Source organism: Rhinichthys klamathensis, unplaced genomic scaffold (assembly GCF_029890125.1).
Source record: "Rhinichthys klamathensis goyatoka isolate OS25496 unplaced genomic scaffold, OSU_Roscu_1.1 h1tg000133l_1, whole genome shotgun sequence".
NCBI lineage: Eukaryota > Metazoa > Chordata > Actinopteri > Cypriniformes > Leuciscidae > Rhinichthys > Rhinichthys klamathensis.
In genome coordinates, this window is record NW_026606668.1 from 54,917 (window position 1) to 75,532 (window position 20,616).

The window sequence follows — 20,616 nt, forward strand, 5'->3', positions numbered from 1 at the left end:
AAAAACATGAATTGATATGCATCTGTAAACAACCCTGAAACTATATTCAATAGCTGTGCAGTTACAAAAAATAGACTCAACCAATCATAATCAAGAGTCGTGGTATAAACTGAATTCTGTAAGTGAATGATGACATGATGACCCTTCTGAACCATTTCTCAGAATATTCTGTACCTGGTATTTTTGCACACTATTTAAAACCTTCTCCAATCTTATCCCAGATTATTGATCACTCGCATTATATAACCTCATACAATTAGCATTTGGCTAACATCAACTAATCCCCCCTCCCAATCTTCATATTTCTTTCATACTAGTACATTTGATTGGTTTTAGTTGAAAGGACTGAGAGACCACCCGACACATCCTCTATTAAACCCTGTCTATATAAGCTAACATGATGACAGCTTTCCATCTCATGCTAACCCCTCTGCAGGTGCTAAAAAAAGAGAATCAGGAGTTTGTGCCCAGGAGCTACTGGGACATGCTGAGACGTGGCGCGAGCCAAGCCCTGTTTTCTGACCTGGCAGAGGTACAGCCATAGTCCTCTGTCCTCCTGTCTCATCCCATGTTTTTATTCGTCCCTAGCCATCCCTAACACAGTGCTCTCACCTGAAAAAGGTACATCGTAATTCTCATTCCTCCTTCCTGTTTCAGCATCACAACCCACCTTATCCACCTTAACCCTATAACATTGGTCATTGTCATTTAATGACCTGCGATTATCCTTCTGTTTATTTGTATTATTTTCATCCCTATTTTTAATGTATTTATTCAACTGTTGATCTTCTAGTAAATCTGTTCCAGATGCTTCACTCCAAAAAAATCATATTAAAATCAGTATCTTTGTCCTGTTTTCCACATAAAACATCTGAACATATAAATTCACCAAAATTTTGTGAGATATATTGTTTTCAGAGAATATGTCTTGATTAAAAGAATATAAGTCAGTTTTTCAAAAGTTTGTTTCTGCATCAGAGTAAAAAATGGAAAATAATAATAATTGTGAGATAAAGTAGTCCCAATTGTGGGACATAAAGGCACGATTATGAGAAATAAAGCCACAATTAGTAGTCACAATTAAATCTATTTGATCAAATAACATTTATTTTATTTGATCAAATAACATCATAATTACCGATTATTTGTTTTACTCTAAAGCACAGTGTACACAGTATATATATATATATATATATATATATATATATATATATATATATATATATCAGTGTTATTTTAGTATTATTATATAGTTTTATTAATATCTTGAATTACCTTTAATTTTTATACTTTAATTTTTATTTTAAATTTTAGCAATTTTTTTATGTGCTTTTGTCATTTTAATTATTATTTATTATTACTATTTAGGTTTAATTTATGTTAGCTGTAGTATAGTTCATTTTTATGTATATCCAATTAGCAATTTTAGTGTGTATGTATATTTACATATCTGTGTGTACACACACACATTTATAAAAAGGACGTTTTGATATTTTATTGGAAAACAAGAAAAAGAAAGATTTAAGAATTAAGAATATGATTTTAGTGTTGCAAAGAATTGCTGTATTCTTTTAATCAATTAATCATTTTTGTAATTTCAGCTTATCGATGTCTATATGTTCAGTTGTTGTTCTGCTATTTTGCGTGTGCAATATTTGTGTAGAATTGACTGCGAGTCTGCGACTAATACAACATAATATTGCTCACAGCTGCGAGGCACTTAAAGGCCTTTGTTTGTACACCGATTCCGAATATGTCTGCTCATCCTGATGGTGTGTTTGTGTTCTGATGGCTAATAGAGGGCGTCTGTAGGAAGCAGTAGTTTAATGATTGTGGAGAGCTGTGTGCAAATGCCCTGTATTTACTTAGTCTGTTATTCACAATGAAAGGGTATTTTCAGCTTGGCTTCCTCAGATGACACAGCAGTTAGACAGGTCTGTTTGTCTGAGCTGACAACTGCAGGGTATCAGACATTGTGTATCTGTGGGCTAAAGGGGGCATGCTAGCATGTGTGGAAGTGTGATTGGGGTTACTCATCTCAGAAGTCGACAGCAGTAATCACTGTTTTTACCGCTGTTTTTAGATCAAAGAGTAAAAGGCCTCGGGCCTTGTCTAAGTCACACTGTGGGCCTGGCTGTGGTGTTACATGTAATGATGACCTCACATTAATGGTTTCCTGTAACCACAGTGTTGTGATGTCACACTTCCAGCAGATTGATGACGAAATTGTCTAATGGGGAAAACAGCTATGTTTTAGATAAAGGAAAGGTATTCATTTATCAATCCATCAGTTTTAATCACATGCCTTTTTTATGACCATATTTATGACCATCAGCAAAATAATGGTGGTGAATACAAAAACTCATGAGCAGAGATACCAAGAAAAAAAAAAACTGTTTTTTTTTTTTTAAAAATAAGAGAGAAGAAGAATGGATGTCCACACACTGGACTTTAAAAACTTTAAAAACAAACAAGTGCAACATTTCAATTTTTGGAATTGATCCATTCCAAGTCCCATAAAACATTTTACAGATCTAAAGTTGGCGAGATTCCAACAAATCTAACAATTGCTGACATTTATATATTTAACACACAATCAATCTCCATATATTGTCAGTATGGATTTGCACCATGTTGGTCATAAAATATATAATGCTCCTTCGTCCAACACTTACAGCTGTTTCCAGCAGAGTTGCAATGTTACAGTCTAAGAATTTTCACAAAAATGTAGCACATACAAATGTTGGATGAAATATGTTTTAATTAGGTGGAACTGCTTTTTAAAAAAAAATATTTTCAGTATGTAATGAAATATGAGTATATAAGCTCCAGTCTATGTAGATATATGTGATGCTGCCTTTGAATTTAGCTAAAGCAAGGTATTTTATTTAGTAGACACCATTTTTACTGTCTATATTTTTTTTTGAAACATCCTTTGTGAATATGGTTATTTTGTAAATAAAATAAATATGCTCTATTTATCGTAACTGTGACATATTTTATTGTATTATTTTAAATGGCTTCCATACCGTTGGGATCAAACAGTAACAATTCCACCCTATATTAATCAGGCCTACCAGAACAGTTTTACAACTTTGATTTATTTATTTGTTTGTTTGTTTGATTGCTATTTTTTAACATTGTGTTGCTACAACACCAAGTATGTGCAATATGTCTCTGAGACAATCTGGCTAGTGAAACAGAATCATTCTTTCTCTCTTTATAACTTTCCTCTGATTGTATCTTCATGGATAGGATTTTAAGCTAGAGGTACAGCAGTGGCATGGACTTGCATTCTGGCTCGCTTCATTGCACAGAGGCCCGTAACCAGGGACAAAGAGCTGTTTGGAGTTTATGCCTGGTTTTACCTAGTTTCAGCATGATAGGCTCCTCTTGCAGATGAGGGTGAAGCATGGGTAGAGGAAAAAATACAACCTAATCTGGCCTTCTTCCAGTTTTTTGAATGCCATGCCACTTTTTTTGTTGTTTGTTTTACTGGTGAATGAACGCCTTTTCCTGAGCTCCACTGAAAAAGCAATTTTGACACTTGTAAGATCACTCAAATTGATCTTCAACCTTAGTGTTGAGTTTTAAAAAACAGAAGATTCTGTCCAGAGAAGGAAAGGTGGAATCTGCTCACGTGTGCATTTCTTTCACAAATCTCCGCAGATAGTTGCCGCATAAATGCATGGGATGTGGATGCTTTGTGTGTTTTTGCTGTCATGTCTTTGTTTATGTCCTGTACCAGCTCAACCCCATTTACACCTGGTATTAATTTCCTATCACTATAAACAAATGGACTCCAAAAGGTTTTCTGAATGGCTCTTTTAAACACCATTCAGGGGTAATTGAATATACCAGGTGTATACCAGGTCTCTGTATGTACACAACTGGCATGTTTGTGTGCATTTCATTGCATATGCATTTGTTTTGACTGTACATTCGTACAGTCTTTATGCCATTCTCACCCACTAATGGCATAAAGATCTGCATGTCAACTCAGAACATGTCCTCTGTGGGCTAGGGGAGACAATATAAATGGATGCACATTTTCAGGCACTGGATGGCTGGTACTCTGAATGGCCCGGCAAGCCTATGAAGGACTGCTTTCTTATTCCAAAAACAGCTGGATTTTTGTTATAGTTTCTTCTTTCTCGTTTTGCTCTCTTTACCACCACTCCTCAATCGCAGCGTGCCGATGAGAACATGATGATTGACACCACTCTGCTTGTGCACTTCTTTGGCAAGAAGGGGAAGGCGGAGCTGACTTTTGACGACTTCTACAGGTATGACGACTTGTGTGTAAAAAGCTTTAAAACATGGCACTTATTCATCCACTAGACATGGAAAGATACATAAGAAATTATATCCATCGAACATGTAGAAGGTAATGCTGAAGTTAGTTAACAGCTTGTGAGGTAACAGGATGTGATTAAATGACAAAAATGGACTAAAATTTGGGGTTGATAAGATGGTTTACAGTTTTTTTTAAAGTCTCTAATGCTCACCAGGGCTGCGTTTATTTTTTCCAACACAGTGGAACAGTAATAATGAGAAATATTACAATTTAAAATAACAGTGTTCTGTTTTTAAGAAATTTATTTATTCCTGTGATGGTAAAGCTGAATTTTCAGCATCATTACTCCAGTAATTTTCTGCTCAAGAAACATTTCTCAATAAGTTGAGAACAGTTGTGCTATACTTAATATTTTTGTGAAAACAGTGATACGTTATTTTCAGCATTCTTGGATTAATAGAAAGTAAAAGAACTGCATTTATTTGAAATAGAAACCTTTACATTATCAGTTTACCATTATCAATGTTTTGCTGTCACTTTTGTTCAATTTAATGCATTCTTGCTGAATAAAACTATTAATTTCTTTCAAAAAAATCTTACTGATCCATAACTTATGAATATTGGTAAATGTAATATTGTTATAAACAGTCACTATAAGTGACAGGACATTTTGTTTGTACTTCTGGGGTGTAGCACTGGGTAGCCTTTTTTCTCACAGATATTGAGGCAGATGGGAAAAAAAATCCCATTGAACTACATAGAATTACATACAATGCTATATTTAGGAACTCTCATATCATAAAGACACGTTGCCATCATAGAAACCACTTGCAATACACCCTACTAACAACATAGCAACATCCTGGCACACAGGCCCGGCTCCAGCTGAGATGCAAGGTGGGCCGGAGGTGTTCTGTTAACAGTATCATGTTTTATTTATTTATTTTTTATTTTATTTTTTGCACAAAAAAATAAATAAAATAATGCCATTTTTATTTTTCCTCATAACAGATTTTGTAACAATTTTGTAATTTTAGATTTTATAACAAAAGGGGCAGGTTTTGAAAGGGACTATTAGTAACCCAGCTATTCTATTTTTAGAAGCACACATTATATTGTTTTATGCTTCTATTTAGAAAATTCTGTCACAAATTAAATACAATTTTGTTTAATGCTTCAGAATTAATATCACATGTCAAATATTACCATTATAAATTTATGTTTGAGGCAGGTAATAAAATGCTTCAAAAAACTAAAACTATGTATTTATTTATTTCATTTTTGCAGAATGTAGTAAAAAACCGGAACAAACTCAGATTTTTAAGAAAGAAATAATTTATGATGAGCCATTGAATAAGAAAAATAATGCATTATGTTTCTAATAATTCAACGACACAGAGTAAGTTATTCCACTTATAGGCTATGGTTACCAAGCCTCAAGACACTGTTCATATGTTTCATTTCAAGATACTTGTCAGGTTTTTGTCCATCGCTCTTGTGTGTAGGTCTAATTTCTTACGCATCTCATCCCAAGCCTCCGTTGCTAATTCCAAAACGTCATTTTAGAGCTAGTAATGTAGACTTGAACTATTGATATGCAAACTACTGCAGTTATTAGAATTTCCAGTCTCTCGAAAGTGTTCGGCAGCTGTGTCTCTACTAATAGCAAAGCTGTAAGTTTAACTGCTTCAGTTAACAGCGGTGGTACCACCGCACTACTGAGAAATGTCATGTTTTGCATGTGTGAAACTATTTTATTGATAAAGTTGCAGGATAGTGCTTACATCAAGGATTCTGTGCGTGTGAAATTTCCATCTGTGTGTTTGTGTTTATGGGAGAGAGAGGTCATTTTGTGATAGGTTGTTATTTGGTGTGGGGTCATGCTCCCTGGCTCCCTTGTGGAGCAAAAATGATTTAACTCTTATTGCGGTCATTGTTCTTTCAGATTTATGGATAACCTACAAACTGAGATGTTGGAGATTGAGTTCCTGACCTATTCCAAAGGCATGACCACCATCAGTGAGGAGGATTTTGCGCGAATCTTGCTGCGCTACACTAACGTAGAGGATATCCGCAGCTATCTGGAGAATGTGCGGCAGTGCATACCAGATGAGAAGGTAATGAGTAACGTCACCTACCCGCTAACTTCAATTTGAAAAGAAGGTGTAGGACAACTGTGACGCCCACCACCCCCACGCTCCCACTTTCACCCCTTAAACTGACCCATGTTACCCCTCCTCTCAACAGCTTTACATGTACAAGAAGGTTACTGGTTCAAATCTCAATCTCAAATTCCACAAGGAAATTTATCTACAACAAATACATTTTGTCCACTCACGTACATTTGTTCCATGTCTATAATTCTGTGATCCAGCCCCAAAATGCACACATTCCCACACGTTGAGTTGTCATTCACCCTTGAGTGTGACACTTGCATGTAAACTGCCATTTAGTCTTATAGTCCCTCTATTGTCACCTCTCCACAACACATGCGACTAAACCCTTTTATGCTGCAGACATCCATCTTCCTTTATATTACCATTAGGGGTGTGCAAAGCAGCCGGTCTTTGTATCTGTATTTGTATTTGTTGAGGGGGTAAAAGTATTTGTATTTGTATTTGTATTCGAGTAAAATTCCAAATAGGCGTAAAATTACTTTTTTTTTTCGTTACACTTCTAATTTACGTTATAGTGTAAGACTTACATTATATATTTATACTAAGAATACTTAGTATTCTTTAATTATATCCATTATAATAATTATGGATATGCAAAATTGGTTGATGTTTTTCCATAAATCCAGCAATGAACATGTAACAAGGAACGTCATTGAAAAGATAATAACAATATGATATAATAAAATGCTTCCACACAGAACTTGAGCAAGTTTTTTTGGCTGGTGGAGGACCAAGAAAGAATATTGTCGTTCTGAGACCATTTACATCTAAAATAATGAAAATGGCATAATAATGCAGGTAGGCCTACACCTTTTCAAAGATCAAAAAACTTTTATTTCTAAAGACTATTTAACACTGAAAATGGAAAACATTTTAAATATCCACAATAAATGAACAAAACAACCAAAAACAATAAAAGCAATGTACTCTCAGTCTCTGTTAACAAAAAATGCACTTGAATAAATACCAAAAACAATAAATAAAATGGATGTAAACAAAACCTGACCCTACCCTATGATAAATTATTTTTTATTAAAGCATTAACACACAAACCACTGTTAATTTAACATAAAAGTAAGCAGCTACTGCGTGCATGGTTTGGCATGACTGAATGCGCTCAAAGTGCGCTCCCTTAATAATCCCTAAAAAGCTGACAGTTCATCGCGATCTCACACATCTCTGTTATTATCAATGAATCTTTCATAATATCCACACTTTGTTTGTTATAGAGGATGTACCAGCATAATTCAGCACTGAACAAAAAGTCAGTTTTGAGCGGTGAGGGGAGTCCATCGTAAATGATTCTGATTGGCCAATTGCGTTCAAGAAATCAACACATATGTCTGTGATTGGCTTCATCGCTCAACGCTGCAAAAATGTTATGAATAGAAACTCTGGCCTGTAAATAGTTTCTATTTTGTTTTAGTTGTTCTTGTTGCTTTTCTGCAACAGATGAATACAAATCTATTAGTCTTTATATGTTTTATTCATAGATATTTCTAGTTTGTGGGAGTCCCGCGAATCGTTTTATTCTCCCGCAACCCGCACACAGAGAGTGCATTACCGCCCGCGCCCGCGCTCGGCCATTAGATCTAGTCCCGCGCCGCGTCAAGTTCGCTTCCCGAAAGTTATAAAATGCCTCCGGAACCCAGTTAAGGTACAAAAATCTATTCAACAAAAATAGTGATGCAGTTAAGTGTTTTTCGCTCGGCCGAGCCCTCTCTGTTGCTGTGTGGAGCAGCCTGTGTCAGTCACCTCTTCCTGAACATCACACACTCACTCTACATGCACTGCAGTGCGGTCTCACGAGGAAACGCAGCTTTTTGATATAAAGTTTTTCTTGTTCCCGAATACAAATATTTTTAAAGTATTTGTTCGAAATAAGTATTCGTAAAAAACACGTTATTTGTGCCTTTCCGAATACCGTATTCGGGTTCGGCTCCACCCCTAATTACCATGTTTATTTAAGAACCAATGTCAAATCCACACTTTGCAGTAAAGTGGAACTGGACTTTCCCAGACTTGGTTGTTTTAATATCTTGTTTTTAAAACATAATATCTTGACACAAATGTTATATTATATGTCTCTTTGTTGCATGGTGCTATTATGTCAATTATATTAGTTCTTGAAAAAAAACAGGCTTTGTTCAAACTGCACATTAATCCGATATTTAGGATTGACTGTCATTTTGTAAGTGATGAAATCTGATCCGTTTGTTCAGATACTGTCGTCAATGTCCAGTATATCTACACTGATAAGTGATTACTGTAGTAATGATGCATTTGCTACAGTAAGTAATACGTGTAAATTAGTAATATAAGCACTGGAGGTGTAATTGTATTCCACAGATTAATAAATAAACTGGCCAAAATCACTCACCTATAGTCTCGTATCAGCTATATATCAAAATGCCAATAGTTTTATTAAAGAAAGAGTGGGTGAAAATGTGTGAATTCGAACAGTTATAGACAAAAGATCCAGTGTGACAACTAAGACATATGACATGAGATATAATAATTGATTTTCCAACCACCTTTGAATGTGATTTGGATCAGGTTGGTAAAAAAAAAAAAAAATTGATTGTTGTTTGCAGATTACAAAACTTCTAAATGTATCTGAGATGGATCCGCCCCCCCCCCCCCCCAAAATGGATTTTTGCTACCTGTCTGAACAAGGCCAAAGATACTTGAAAAAGCATGCAAAACTTAATGAACATAATCAGATTTTTGAATTGCTGTATGCAATTTGAATTGTAATGCTGTATTATGGCATGATTGCTGTTAAAATATATTAATATCTTTACTAACACAGAAATAATGATGATGGAGTCGAAGAAGGTCTTGTTAAGTGCACAAGTTGCAGAGCAAGTTCCAGCTCTGTTACAGTGTACAAAAACTTCCTGTATTCTCTCTGTTATCTCTGTTTATCACACACTGGAAGAAACCAAAGGTTTGTCCCTGCCGGAGTGATCCGTCGCCCCGCAGTCCTTGATCCGATTGTGTTTTGATTTGTTATGCCCTTCGTTTTGTGTTTCAATTGTTTTCCCTCTCTTTGATCTTGTGGTACATGTTCAAGAAAGTAAATTCACATTTACTTTCAACCAGCTAAAATTATCTTGTTCTGAGAGACCTTCCAACATTTTTACAAATTTATACTAAGATATACAGTGGCCCCCAAAAATTATTTGGTCACTTCATCCATACGTGAGAAACTACCGTAATATGTTTCTACCTACAGTACCTATCCTACCTACCTGTCCTGCCTACCTATCTATCCTACCCAACCTACCTGTCTGCCTACCTTTATGTCTACTTATCTACCTACCTACAAGTCTACCTACCTGCCCTACCTACCTGCCCTACCTACCTGCCCTACCTACCTACCTACCAACCTGTCTACCTACGTACATGTCTACCTACCTTTCTGTGTACCCACATGTCTACCTACATGTCTACCTACCTACTTGTCTGCCTATGTACATGTCTACCTACCTACCCTACCCTACCTGTCTACCAACCTACCTACCCTACCATACCTGTCTACCAACCTACCTACCCTACCAGTGGCGTCATGCCCATTCAAAGTGAGGGGGCACGTGCCCCCTCAGATTTTTCCTCCCTAGGGTGACCAGAAGTCCCGAAAAATTCGGGACAGTCCCGAAATCTAAGCTGTTGTCCCGAATCCCGAAACCGACCTTAATTGTCCCGAAAATTATACTAAAGCAAAATCTTGATATATCATATTAAAAACTGTCCGTGGAAGTTGAGTCGTCCTGCAGCCAGCCCCTTCCAATTGCAGCAGCCGCAGCCGCGAGGACAGTGAATGTGCAGGCAGCCAGTCTAAACTTTAGTTTTTTTTACGCGCGTCATTTGCTCTTGACGCGCGAATGGATTCAAAGTGTTCACGCGTAGGCTATAACTAGACGCGGTAGGCGCGAATTTGACGCGCTATTCGCGTCTGGTGTGAACGCAGCATTAAAGGAGTGATTGATTGGTCGCGTCACTGTGTGCAAAAAAAAACTTCGTTCGGGCCTTATAATGTCTGATGTCGGGTTAGGCCTACACAAAGCAAATCATCTACAAAATTATTTAGTTGTCCTATTTAATGACCGACAATTTAGTTGTAATAATAATTTTGCCATAAGGCTTATTAGCGTTAGGCTATAGCCTGAAAGGTCTGATTTAGCCTACACACTGTTACAACAGTAACACATTTTTTTTTTTCACAATGACATTTGAGTTCATGATTTTAATGGGGTTTTTTTTTTGGCAGACTAAAGACTAATGACAGACTTTGATCTTTGGATTAAAAAATATGTTTGGTTCAGGTTTGAAATTCATTATCTTTTAATGTAGTCTAATATCATAGTAGGACTACCCCCCAAATCCCTACAGCATAGTAGTTATACAGATCGCTATACATATTGCATTTAATTTGATTACTTTTTTACATTTCTGTCAAATATTAACCATTTTCAAATAAACGGGGTAGTGTTAACCTTATTCAGCACTGAAATCTGTCAAACTTCTTTCAAAGTCCTTCATCACATATTAATATTAAAATAACTTAATTTCAGAGCACCACAAAGTCAGACCTCAGCACCTTTATGTAGGCTACCTTTAATGTAAGATCGTTCTATAGGTCACATACCAATTTAAAATCATAACATAAAAACTGCAATGGTACTGTTTTTAAAATCATGTGTAGTAGGCCTAAGTGTACAGTAGTGTGTGTGTAAACATGCTTTAATGAAGTAGACTTCAAAAGCTTTTGAATTTGAGCTTACAGTTCTTTCATCAACCTGTCTTTACATAAACTTACAAAATAGATACTTTAACTTACTTAGTCCTCAGATAGAGGAGGGTTGCTGCTAGCTCCGTTAAGGTATTTCTGTCCCTCCCAAACTGCATTGAAATGGTATGTTTAGCAGCCAGAATTTAAAAATTTTCAGGGGGAGAAACCCCCTGACCCCTCCTAACATGATCCATATCACCTGTCAGAAAACAATTGCAACGTCTCAGATTGTGCCCCCCCAGAATTTTGGCTTGCATGACGCCCCTGTACCCTACCATACCTACCTACCTGTCTGCATCCCTACCTACAGGTAAACTTGTCTACCTGCCAGTCTACATGTCTATAGATCTGCTTGCATACCTACCTGTCTATCTACCTGTTTACCTACCTCCCCTACCTACCTGTCTGCCTATATGTCCTATACCTACCTGTGTAGCTACCTATCCTACCTACCAACATCCCTGCCTACCTCCATACCTCCCTACCTCCATACCTGTCTACCTACCCATCTACCTATCTGTCAGTCTGTAGTGTATATAAAGAAATCCCATTACTTTTTAAGTGAAGTGTCCAAATACTTTTTCGCCCACTGTATTTGTGTGGGTTTGGTGTGCGTATGTGCTTGGGGCAAAGTTTGTGTTTGAAATCAGATTGTCATGCTGCTCCTCTATAGAGGGTCACCTGATGTAGGTTTCTCCATGCCTGACTGCTTTCTTTTAGCTCTTTCCCAGTCCCATCTGAGGGATCTGTTTGTGTTGAGGGTATCAGGTTTTGGGGCCCCTTTGAGCAGTTTGTACATTTGGCTAGAATGACTTCACCCCTTCTCGAATTCCCACAGAATAGACCCTAAACTCACTTGTATGGCATTTTATGGTTTTCCACCATGAGTACCAAGTCCTCAACACAATCAAACAACAATTCAGCTTTAAACATCACATAAATCCAGACCTCAAACCTAACTCTCAGTTAAACCTAAAGAGTAACTAGAACTATGTTAAAAACTCAGCAGAGAGGTTTACATGGATTACCATAGCTGTGACAACCCTTTCCTGTGTTTGTTTAGGGTATTTTCTACCTCATTACCCTTTATCTTCTTCTATAACCAAAACGCAGGTCTGTTAACGCATCTTGACACCCTCAGGTGAAAGATTTAATCATAGATTTGGTTTGACAGACAGGAGAATATACTGCAGGATTCTGTGTATTAAATAAAATAAAAAAAGGAAAATTGCGCACCCTCATGTCATGTCATTCTTCTGTGGAACAGAAAAGAATATATTTTGGATTTTGTCTTCAAAATATGTTTCACAGAAGAAAGAAATGCAGAGCTGGGACGACATGAGGGTGAATAAGTGATTGCACAGATTTAATTTTTGGGTGAACGATCCTTTTAAATTTTAAATGTACACTATTGTTCAAAAGGTTGGGGTCAGGAAGGGTTTTTTTCTGAAAGAAATTAATACTTTTTTATTATTAAGGACTTATTTAATTGATCAAAATTGCCTAAAGACATTTACATTGTTACACACATTTCTATTTCAAATATGAAGCTGTTTTCCACATTGATAATAAATGTTTTCCTCAGCACCAAATCAGCATATTAGAATGATTTCTGAAGGATCATGTGACACTGAAGACTGTGGTAATGATGCTGAAAATTCAGCTTTACCATCACAGGAATAAATTACACTTTAAAGGGCATATTGCAGGTTAGAGGACCCAACGAGTCAATGTATAGAAAAATAATGTAGGAACTAGATTTTCTTTAAAATATACTTATAAATACGCTACAGAAGCTTCTGGAGTCATTTTTGTGTGAAAATTTTACTTCCGCGTCTGAAAATGGGCGTGGCGGGCGTGACATAACGGGCGGGAGAGCGGTTGATTCAAACAACAGGAAAACAATGGATCGCAATGACATTTCGGACGCTGATATTAAGCAATAATTTTTGCTTAGCATCCCATTTTGAACTCCATCATATCGCCGGGATGATAAATAATCCTCCGATCTGAAGTGAACGCTACGCTACACACGACCGCGTTTCTCGAAGCCGATGCGGAAGAGAAATCCCGTCTCTTCACCTGCACAAACCGCACCAGGCACGAAAGATATACAACAACACCGTCCCTTTTCTTGTTATGGAAACCTGTGGACTCGATGTCCTGACAGGCCGGAGTTTTTGCAACCTCCACAAACAATAATTTACCATGACGATGATAAATTAAAATACAAAAACTACCGAAAACACACTGACTCACGGCCGCTCTCACTGAATACCAGCCTACTCTGCACTGAGTCGAGGCTGAGGCTCCCTAGCGTGACGTAAAATGACGCGATTTTGAAAAAAAAAGCCGTTTTTACGAGCAGTCCAAGAAACGCTCACTTTATCTACTAAATTAGTGCCCTTATGTCGTTTTAAAACATTTTAAATCCTGCATTAACTTTTCATATGGTATTTTCATACAAGGTTATATATTAATTTAGATTTTTTTTTTACCTGCAATATGCTCTTTAACATATTTTTAAAAAGAAAAAAAGTGATATATAATATTTCACAATATTTATATTGTTCCTGCATTTTTGATCAAATAAATGCATCCTTGGTAGGCATAAGAGAACATCTTACCGACCCCAAACTTTTGAGCTGTGTATTTAAGAGATTCTTGGTGTTCTGATGTCAGTCCAATTGTAAGTTATCTCTTTGATTCCAGTCTATGATGTCATGCAGTTTGTTTTCGCTTCTCCGCATTCAGACAGGCTGACAATTTTATGACATTGTGCTGTAAAATGACTCATGCCTTTAATCGTTGCATGTGTCATTGTATGCAGTGTGGCAGAGCACAAAGAACTGAACATACATCAGCAAACAAGCATGAGTGGCACAGAGTCTGATTTCTTTTGCATATATCAACATGTTGATTTCCTTCTGTCCATCATTGCATTACCCGATTTGCTCGAGAATGAAATGACAACGCCGCTTGTGTATTCTGCGTGATGTCATGTCTCTTACAGATCCTCTTTGAAATGGAATGGAATGTAACGTCAGTTGATGGCAGCTCTGTCTGTTAGATCGGATGTCTCATAGTAAAAGATTTCTGTTTCTTTTTGCTCATTTCTTTCTTTTCCTGATCAGGGCATCACCTTCGAAGAGTTCAGGTCTTTCTTTCAGTTTCTCAATAACCTTGAAGACTTTGCCATCGCCATGCAGATGTACAACTTTGCTTGCCGTTCCATTGGACAAGGTGAATGCATTGGGATTCACAAATACTAGCATTTGACACATATACAAAATACACAGTGGGTTCCAAAAAGTCACGAGACCACATAAACAAATCTGGGATTCAAAATCGAATTTAAACATTGAAAAAAATATTGTTTTAGGAAACATTAAAACAAAAGAAAATTAAGACCCGTTTTTTTTTTTATTAAACTTTTCATTTAGATTGTTATGCTGGATATTTTTTTCTAATAAAGCATTTTGATTGAAACATTTTCTCTTTATAGTGGTCTAACGCTTTTTGGCCCCACTGTAAGCCTATATCATTTTTCAAAACAAATTTTAATATTGGTTTGATATGTTATCTAATGCAGCGGCATTTACTTAAGTGTGGTTTAAGGGTCCAAATACTTTACGTTCTACTCAAAATCTGTAGAGATTAAGAAAACTAAAAATGAGCTTATCATATTTTATTAGAAACAAATTTGCACATAATTTACCAGCACATTGAGTGTTTGTTTTGTAGAGCAGATTCATTATATCTTCTGAATGTGTGTCACTCTCCGTCTTCCAGATGAGTTTGCTCGGGCGGTGTATGTCGCAACAGGCCTTAAACTGACCCGTCACCTGGTTAACACCATTTTCAAGATATTTGATGTGGATCACGATGATCAGCTCAGTTACAAAGAGTTCATTGGTATAATGAAGGACCGTCTGCACCGTGGAGGCAGGGTAAGAAAGAGGTGTAGGGGAAAAAGAGGTACATCATTCTTTACCTTATTGAGTTAATTACATCAGTTAGATACATTCTGATGTTTTGAGTGTAATTCAGAGAGGGCAGTATCACTGCAACTATAGTGCCATCTAGTGTTCAGTAGCTATGTCTATAATGAAACCTCCCTGTAGGGGTTTTTTTTATCAACATTTAGGCCTAGTTCCTAAATCTGCTGTCAAATAAGCATAACATTTTCTTCTGATGTTGAACAATGCTAGCAGCAAATTTGTTTCTGCAGCATGATTTATTAATGAAAGTTTATGTTTTTTTTAAAGTTCTTTTTTTTTGTTGTAATCCAATTATTGTTTATAGTTAATAAAAATGAAAATAAAATGCAGCTTTGTCAACTACTGAAGTAATGAATCATTCTCTCTTTTTGTTTTTTCCTACCTGCAGGGCTATAAGGCTTTAGAGCGTTTCATTTCATTTAGATCATGTATGAAGAAGGAACTGGCAGGCAGATAAGTAACCACACACACACACACACACACACATATATATATATATATATATATATATATACAAATATAAATAAATAAACATGCTACCGCTACTGCACTACTGTTTAAAAGTTTAAGTACCATTCAAGCAAGTTGATTTTTTTTATCTAAGATTATTAAAAATGTTTTTTAAAAGTCTCTTGTGCTCACTAAGACTGTTTGTTTGAGCAAGATACAGTAAAAACATCAATATTATCAAATATTATTAAAAAAATGTCAAAACTATTTCTATTTTATTACATTTTAAAAATGTAAATTATTCCTGTGATGGTAAATCTGAATTTTCAGCATCATTACTCCACAACCTATTATGGTTGTGCCACTTAATATTAACCTGCAAAAGAAGCATTTATTTTAAATAAAAAATTTTTGTAACAATGTAAAGGTCTTTACCATCCCTTTTAGTCAATTTAATGCAACTTAAAAGTATTCAATTCTTTTTAAAATAAATAAATAAAATCTCACTGGCCCCAAACTTTTGAACAAGTGTGTGTGTGTGTGTGTGTGTGTGTGTGTGTGTGTGTGTGTATACAGTATCTTACTATCTGTGTTATAGCCTGCATGTTTTACTGGAAAATCTGAGGATTTAATAAGTGAACATTTTTCCATTTCCCCTATGCACCAGGTGAACGAGGAACGCGGCTTTTATTTCTCAGAAGGAAACTGCTCTGGAAATGTTTGAGAGAGAAAGGAATAGTGCTAGAGATTCCATCATGAGATCTACCTCATCCTCTGTTGATCTTGAAACCTTGGGAAACTCGGATTGGGATAGTGTCCCTGCAATCAGCGCTCTGCATGTTCTAGTATCTGCACATCTGCACGATCAAACTTTGTCCTGTAATCTGCTATTAATCTTGTTTGCATGTAACCTGGAGGACGGCCTTGTAACTGAGTTTCAGTTGGTACAAGTTAAATTTTTGTATGTTTTGAAGTTACTCAAATGTGTCCAGGCAGGGTAAAGAGATCATTTTCTTGCATTTTTAATGGAGATGTTTTAAGCAGGATGAGCTAATCATTATGGCATTTTATTAATTATATTTATACTATATTGTACCTTGCATTTTATTACGCCCATTACAAACAAAACTATTAATCATATTTATTTATCGTTGTTATCTGTCAGGATTGTTTAAATGCACCGAATTATACTGTGTGAAAGGGTAATACTTTGTTCTTTGTTTTTGAAAGAGATTAGTTCATGTAGCAATAATGATCATTGCCTTAATATATATTAAAATATATTTATTAATTTTTCTCATACAATTTATTTATTTTTGAACAGGTATGGCTGTACAAAGATTGTATAAGTTTGTCTTGCCATCTAAGGCAATTAACACAGTCTAAGCACAGTAAGACTATAATTCAAGTACTTGACAAATAGACTTGAAATTCCATAACAATGTTATTCAAGTCAATAAAGTGGTCCATATGCCTATGATTGTCTCCAATGAAACTCCATGACCTATAGGCCTATATTAAATTGCCATGTATTGCCTATTAGAATATTATTATACATAAACATATCAGAAATAGGCTGTTTTCCTTTTTGAGACAAATATAAAGGTGAATTATTTAGGATTTAGATCATCAAAATAATTCTGAAACTTAGCGAAGACACACAAAAAAATCGATACAAAAGACACAGACATACAGATAGCCTGTGATTTATGAAACGTGCTGCTGCTGACTGTATTTGGTTATTGAATTTAGCTTAAAGACATATGTTTTAAGAATACAGCAAGTGTAGTTTTCCCAGTTATAACACATAGGCCTATAATATGTGACAAATAGAATATGTAATAATATGTGACATATTCAAAACAACTTTCATTTTGACGGAACCTTTATACAGAGTGAGCGATTTCTCTCCGGACATTTGATAGTGATGTACCAATTCACGATTTACGTGAAGAAAACAAATCAAATATATTTATATTTATAATAACTGGTGTGTGTGTGTGTGTGTGTGTGTGTGTGTGTGTGTTACACAGTGTCCGAAAGTCTAAAATGCTTATATATTACGTTTTTATTGAGGAACACATATACTCTCTCTTGATTGGTTGCTTTGTCACGTGTTGTTTCCAGAGTTCGACTTGCATTATGGGTAACTGTATAGGTGACCATAATATAAGTTTATTTATATTGTTTCTACAGTAAAAAATAAATAGTGTTTGATGTTATTTAAGTTAAATATGCAATCGAAACAATGAACAATGTTAAAAATTCTACTCGAATGTGGTTGTGAATGTTGTTGTTTTTCTCATCGGTGATAATGGTGAGCACAAGTAACTTATGTGGAAATATGTCTCGCTTCAAAAGTGTCTACTAGTTGTACACCGATATTAGTCAATATTTGTATTAGTTTAAAATATTTGAAGTGTTAGTGATTATGGACAATGGACATACCAATGTTTTAGTTGTTACTTTTCTAATCGCTGTTTCATGTACTTTGCGATTGACCAACTACTGAATACCGTCTGTGAGACACTTAGTGACAGAAGAGACTCGAGCTGGGTTTTGCTATTGAAGGTTAAGACTATACTTTCAGGGATCATTTCTATAGTTTCTAACTTGGAAGTGCATTTCTAAAGTGATGAGTCTCCCCACCCACGATGAAGAGCTTTGATACTCTTTTCTGAGCGTGAATCGGGTGTAGAGTAATGATTTACTTCATAAGCTCTGCATCATTGATGAACGTTCCTCACTGTATTATATGGTGAGGAGGAAAGGGGTATGATCAGAGTGGTTTTTTAATACTTGTTAATGACAGAATGAATAATATTTAATACCGAAGGATCTGATAAATCAATGCTCAATGTTACCAAATGGAGTTGAATTGTGGTATCTGTTATAATTGACTAATCGTGATCGTGTAGGTTCGCTGTATTGTAAATAACATTAATCACATAATTTGAAGCATTGATGTAATTTCATGTTTTAACTATTTTTTTATACACGACCATCATGACTGAATTTTTTTTTATCATAGTATAAAAAAAAGTTTGCTAAATATTCACCTGACATAAATCAATCTGTCGAATTTTGAACAGATTTGAGACGAAAACCTCATTGTTTCAGCATTCAATGTCACTTCTCTCTGTGTCGTCCCTACCGTCTGTGAGGCATCTAGTGACAGAAGAGACTCGAGCTGGGTTTTGCTATTGAAAGTTAAGACTATACTTTCAGGGATCATTTCTATAGTTTCTAACTTGGAAGTGCATTTCTAAAGTGACGAGTCTCCCCACCCACGATGAAGAGCTTTGATACTCTTTTCTGAGCGTGAATCGGGTGTAGAGTAATGATTTACTTCATAAGCTCTGCGTCATTGATGAACGTTCCTCACTGTATTATATGGTGAGGAGGAAAGGGGTATGATCAGAGTGGTTTATTTGAAGTTATAATAACAGATAAAGTATTTTATTTGGTTTGGTATTTATAAACGAATTTGACTGGGAATGATAGATTTCTAATTTGTCTTTTTAAAGAATGATAGAATATTTACAGTAATGTTGATAGCGGTAAATACCGTAGCATGCTGTAAATACATTGTAATATTGGTTAGATTAAAAATGTAATTTGAAGAATTGACATGTTGTTGTGGCTATGTTCTAATATGAAAATGTGTAATGTCCCTCCCAAATTATAAAAAAAAAAATAATAATAATAACAGATATAGTGCTTCACATGATTTGGAATTATTAACATAATTTTAACCGGGAAGGACACATTTTTCATTGTTATTTTTTAGAGAATGTTAGAGTAGTTGTGTTGATAGTGGTATTTAGTATGCTGTAAATAAATTGTGTTATTTTTTAGATTAAACACTTAAATTGAAAGTTTATTATGTTGATAATTTATTTTATTTTATTTTTTAAATAAAAGTTTTATTTTCGTATCTATTACAATGCTGAGCGTGAAGATTAAGTTCGTATTTTGTCAAGGAAACTTTTCTCAATATGCACATGGTTTTAATAAATATGCATATTTTTATAAAGATTAAAGACTAAAAATACAAATGCACTCAAAAGTTGAACTTTTGAAATAAAATAAAAATATCTACTATAAGTAACATCAACACAGTAAAATTTACATTGTTTTATTTAACCAGTTCTGTTAAAACATTTTGTATTTAAAAAAGATTATATTTAAAAAAAATACATCAATAACAACAGTATTAGCAGACTACTTACATAAAATGCATATAAATATCAGTTGTCACTCTGTATCTCCCAATAATACGTGTTAGTTTGCGGTTTTAATTGTGAGGGGCAAAACATATAATCCTTATCCTTATAAACATATAATGATGATTGAAAGATAAAGTGTTCCTTAAAGGCATGTTGTATCATTTGATACACACATTTTAACATGATTAGTATGAGCTATCAATTAGAGGGCAGAAAACATGTAGAAGATGTGCAAAACAGGTGGTAAAGTTTTGATCATTGCTTCGTCCCTAAAGTGGCTAAGGGCATGAGGGAACATCATGTAGATAATTTAGATGTCTTAAAAATTCATGTCTTCAATATGACAGTAGGTTTTATAGAGGTAAACCATGATTCGGTGTAGTGAGTTAACTATTAACACACCTATGTGAACTCCACACTTACAATCATCCATAACACACCTAAAGTTCACCCAAAAATGAAAATGCTGTCATTAATTACTCACCCTGATGTCATCCAAACCCGTAAAACTTTCTTTCATCTTCTGAACACGAATGAAAATCTTTTTTGATGAAATCTGAGAGCTTTCTGTCCTCCACAGACAGCTACGCAACTACTACTTGGCGCTTAAAAGTTCATAAAGAAATCATAAAACTAATCCATATGAATTGAGCAGTTTAGTTCAAAA

General features: G+C 35.3%; 1 protein-coding gene and 2 non-coding genes across 15 annotated transcripts in view; all 3 read left to right on the forward strand.

The window, feature by feature from the left end:
* micu3a (mitochondrial calcium uptake family, member 3a) overlaps positions 1-16,446 on the forward strand; it is a 32,519-nt gene extending 16,073 nt beyond the window's left edge. For 2 of the 13 annotated variants that reach the window (XM_056256771.1, XM_056256777.1), the window contains 9 exons: positions 437-532; positions 3,256-3,270; positions 4,192-4,286; positions 6,243-6,414; positions 9,416-9,424; positions 14,404-14,512; positions 15,062-15,219; positions 15,659-15,723; positions 16,385-16,446. In XM_056256771.1, coding sequence (XP_056112746.1) covers positions 437-532; positions 3,256-3,270; positions 4,192-4,286; positions 6,243-6,414; positions 9,416-9,424; positions 14,404-14,512; positions 15,062-15,219; positions 15,659-15,723; positions 16,385-16,391 — 726 coding nt within the window. In that variant the 3' untranslated portion in view covers positions 16,392-16,446. Of the gene's footprint in view, positions 1-436; positions 533-588; positions 622-3,255; positions 3,271-4,191; positions 4,287-6,242; positions 6,432-9,415; positions 9,425-14,403; positions 14,513-15,061; positions 15,220-15,658; positions 15,728-16,384 lie in introns of those variants that run through there. The other 11 variants (XM_056256780.1, XM_056256783.1, XM_056256776.1 and 8 more) reach the window with 8 other exon arrangements.
* A 1,848-nt stretch (positions 16,447-18,294) lies between these two features.
* On the forward strand, positions 18,295-18,509 carry LOC130089573 (small nucleolar RNA U3). Its single transcript, XR_008807588.1, has one exon. It is a non-coding gene; the product is annotated as a small nucleolar RNA U3 (small nucleolar RNA).
* Positions 18,510-18,932: 423 nt separating this feature from the next.
* Positions 18,933-19,147, forward strand: LOC130089576 (small nucleolar RNA U3). The gene has a single exon (XR_008807590.1). It is a non-coding gene; the product is annotated as a small nucleolar RNA U3 (small nucleolar RNA).
* Positions 19,148-20,616: the final 1,469 nt, after the last annotated feature.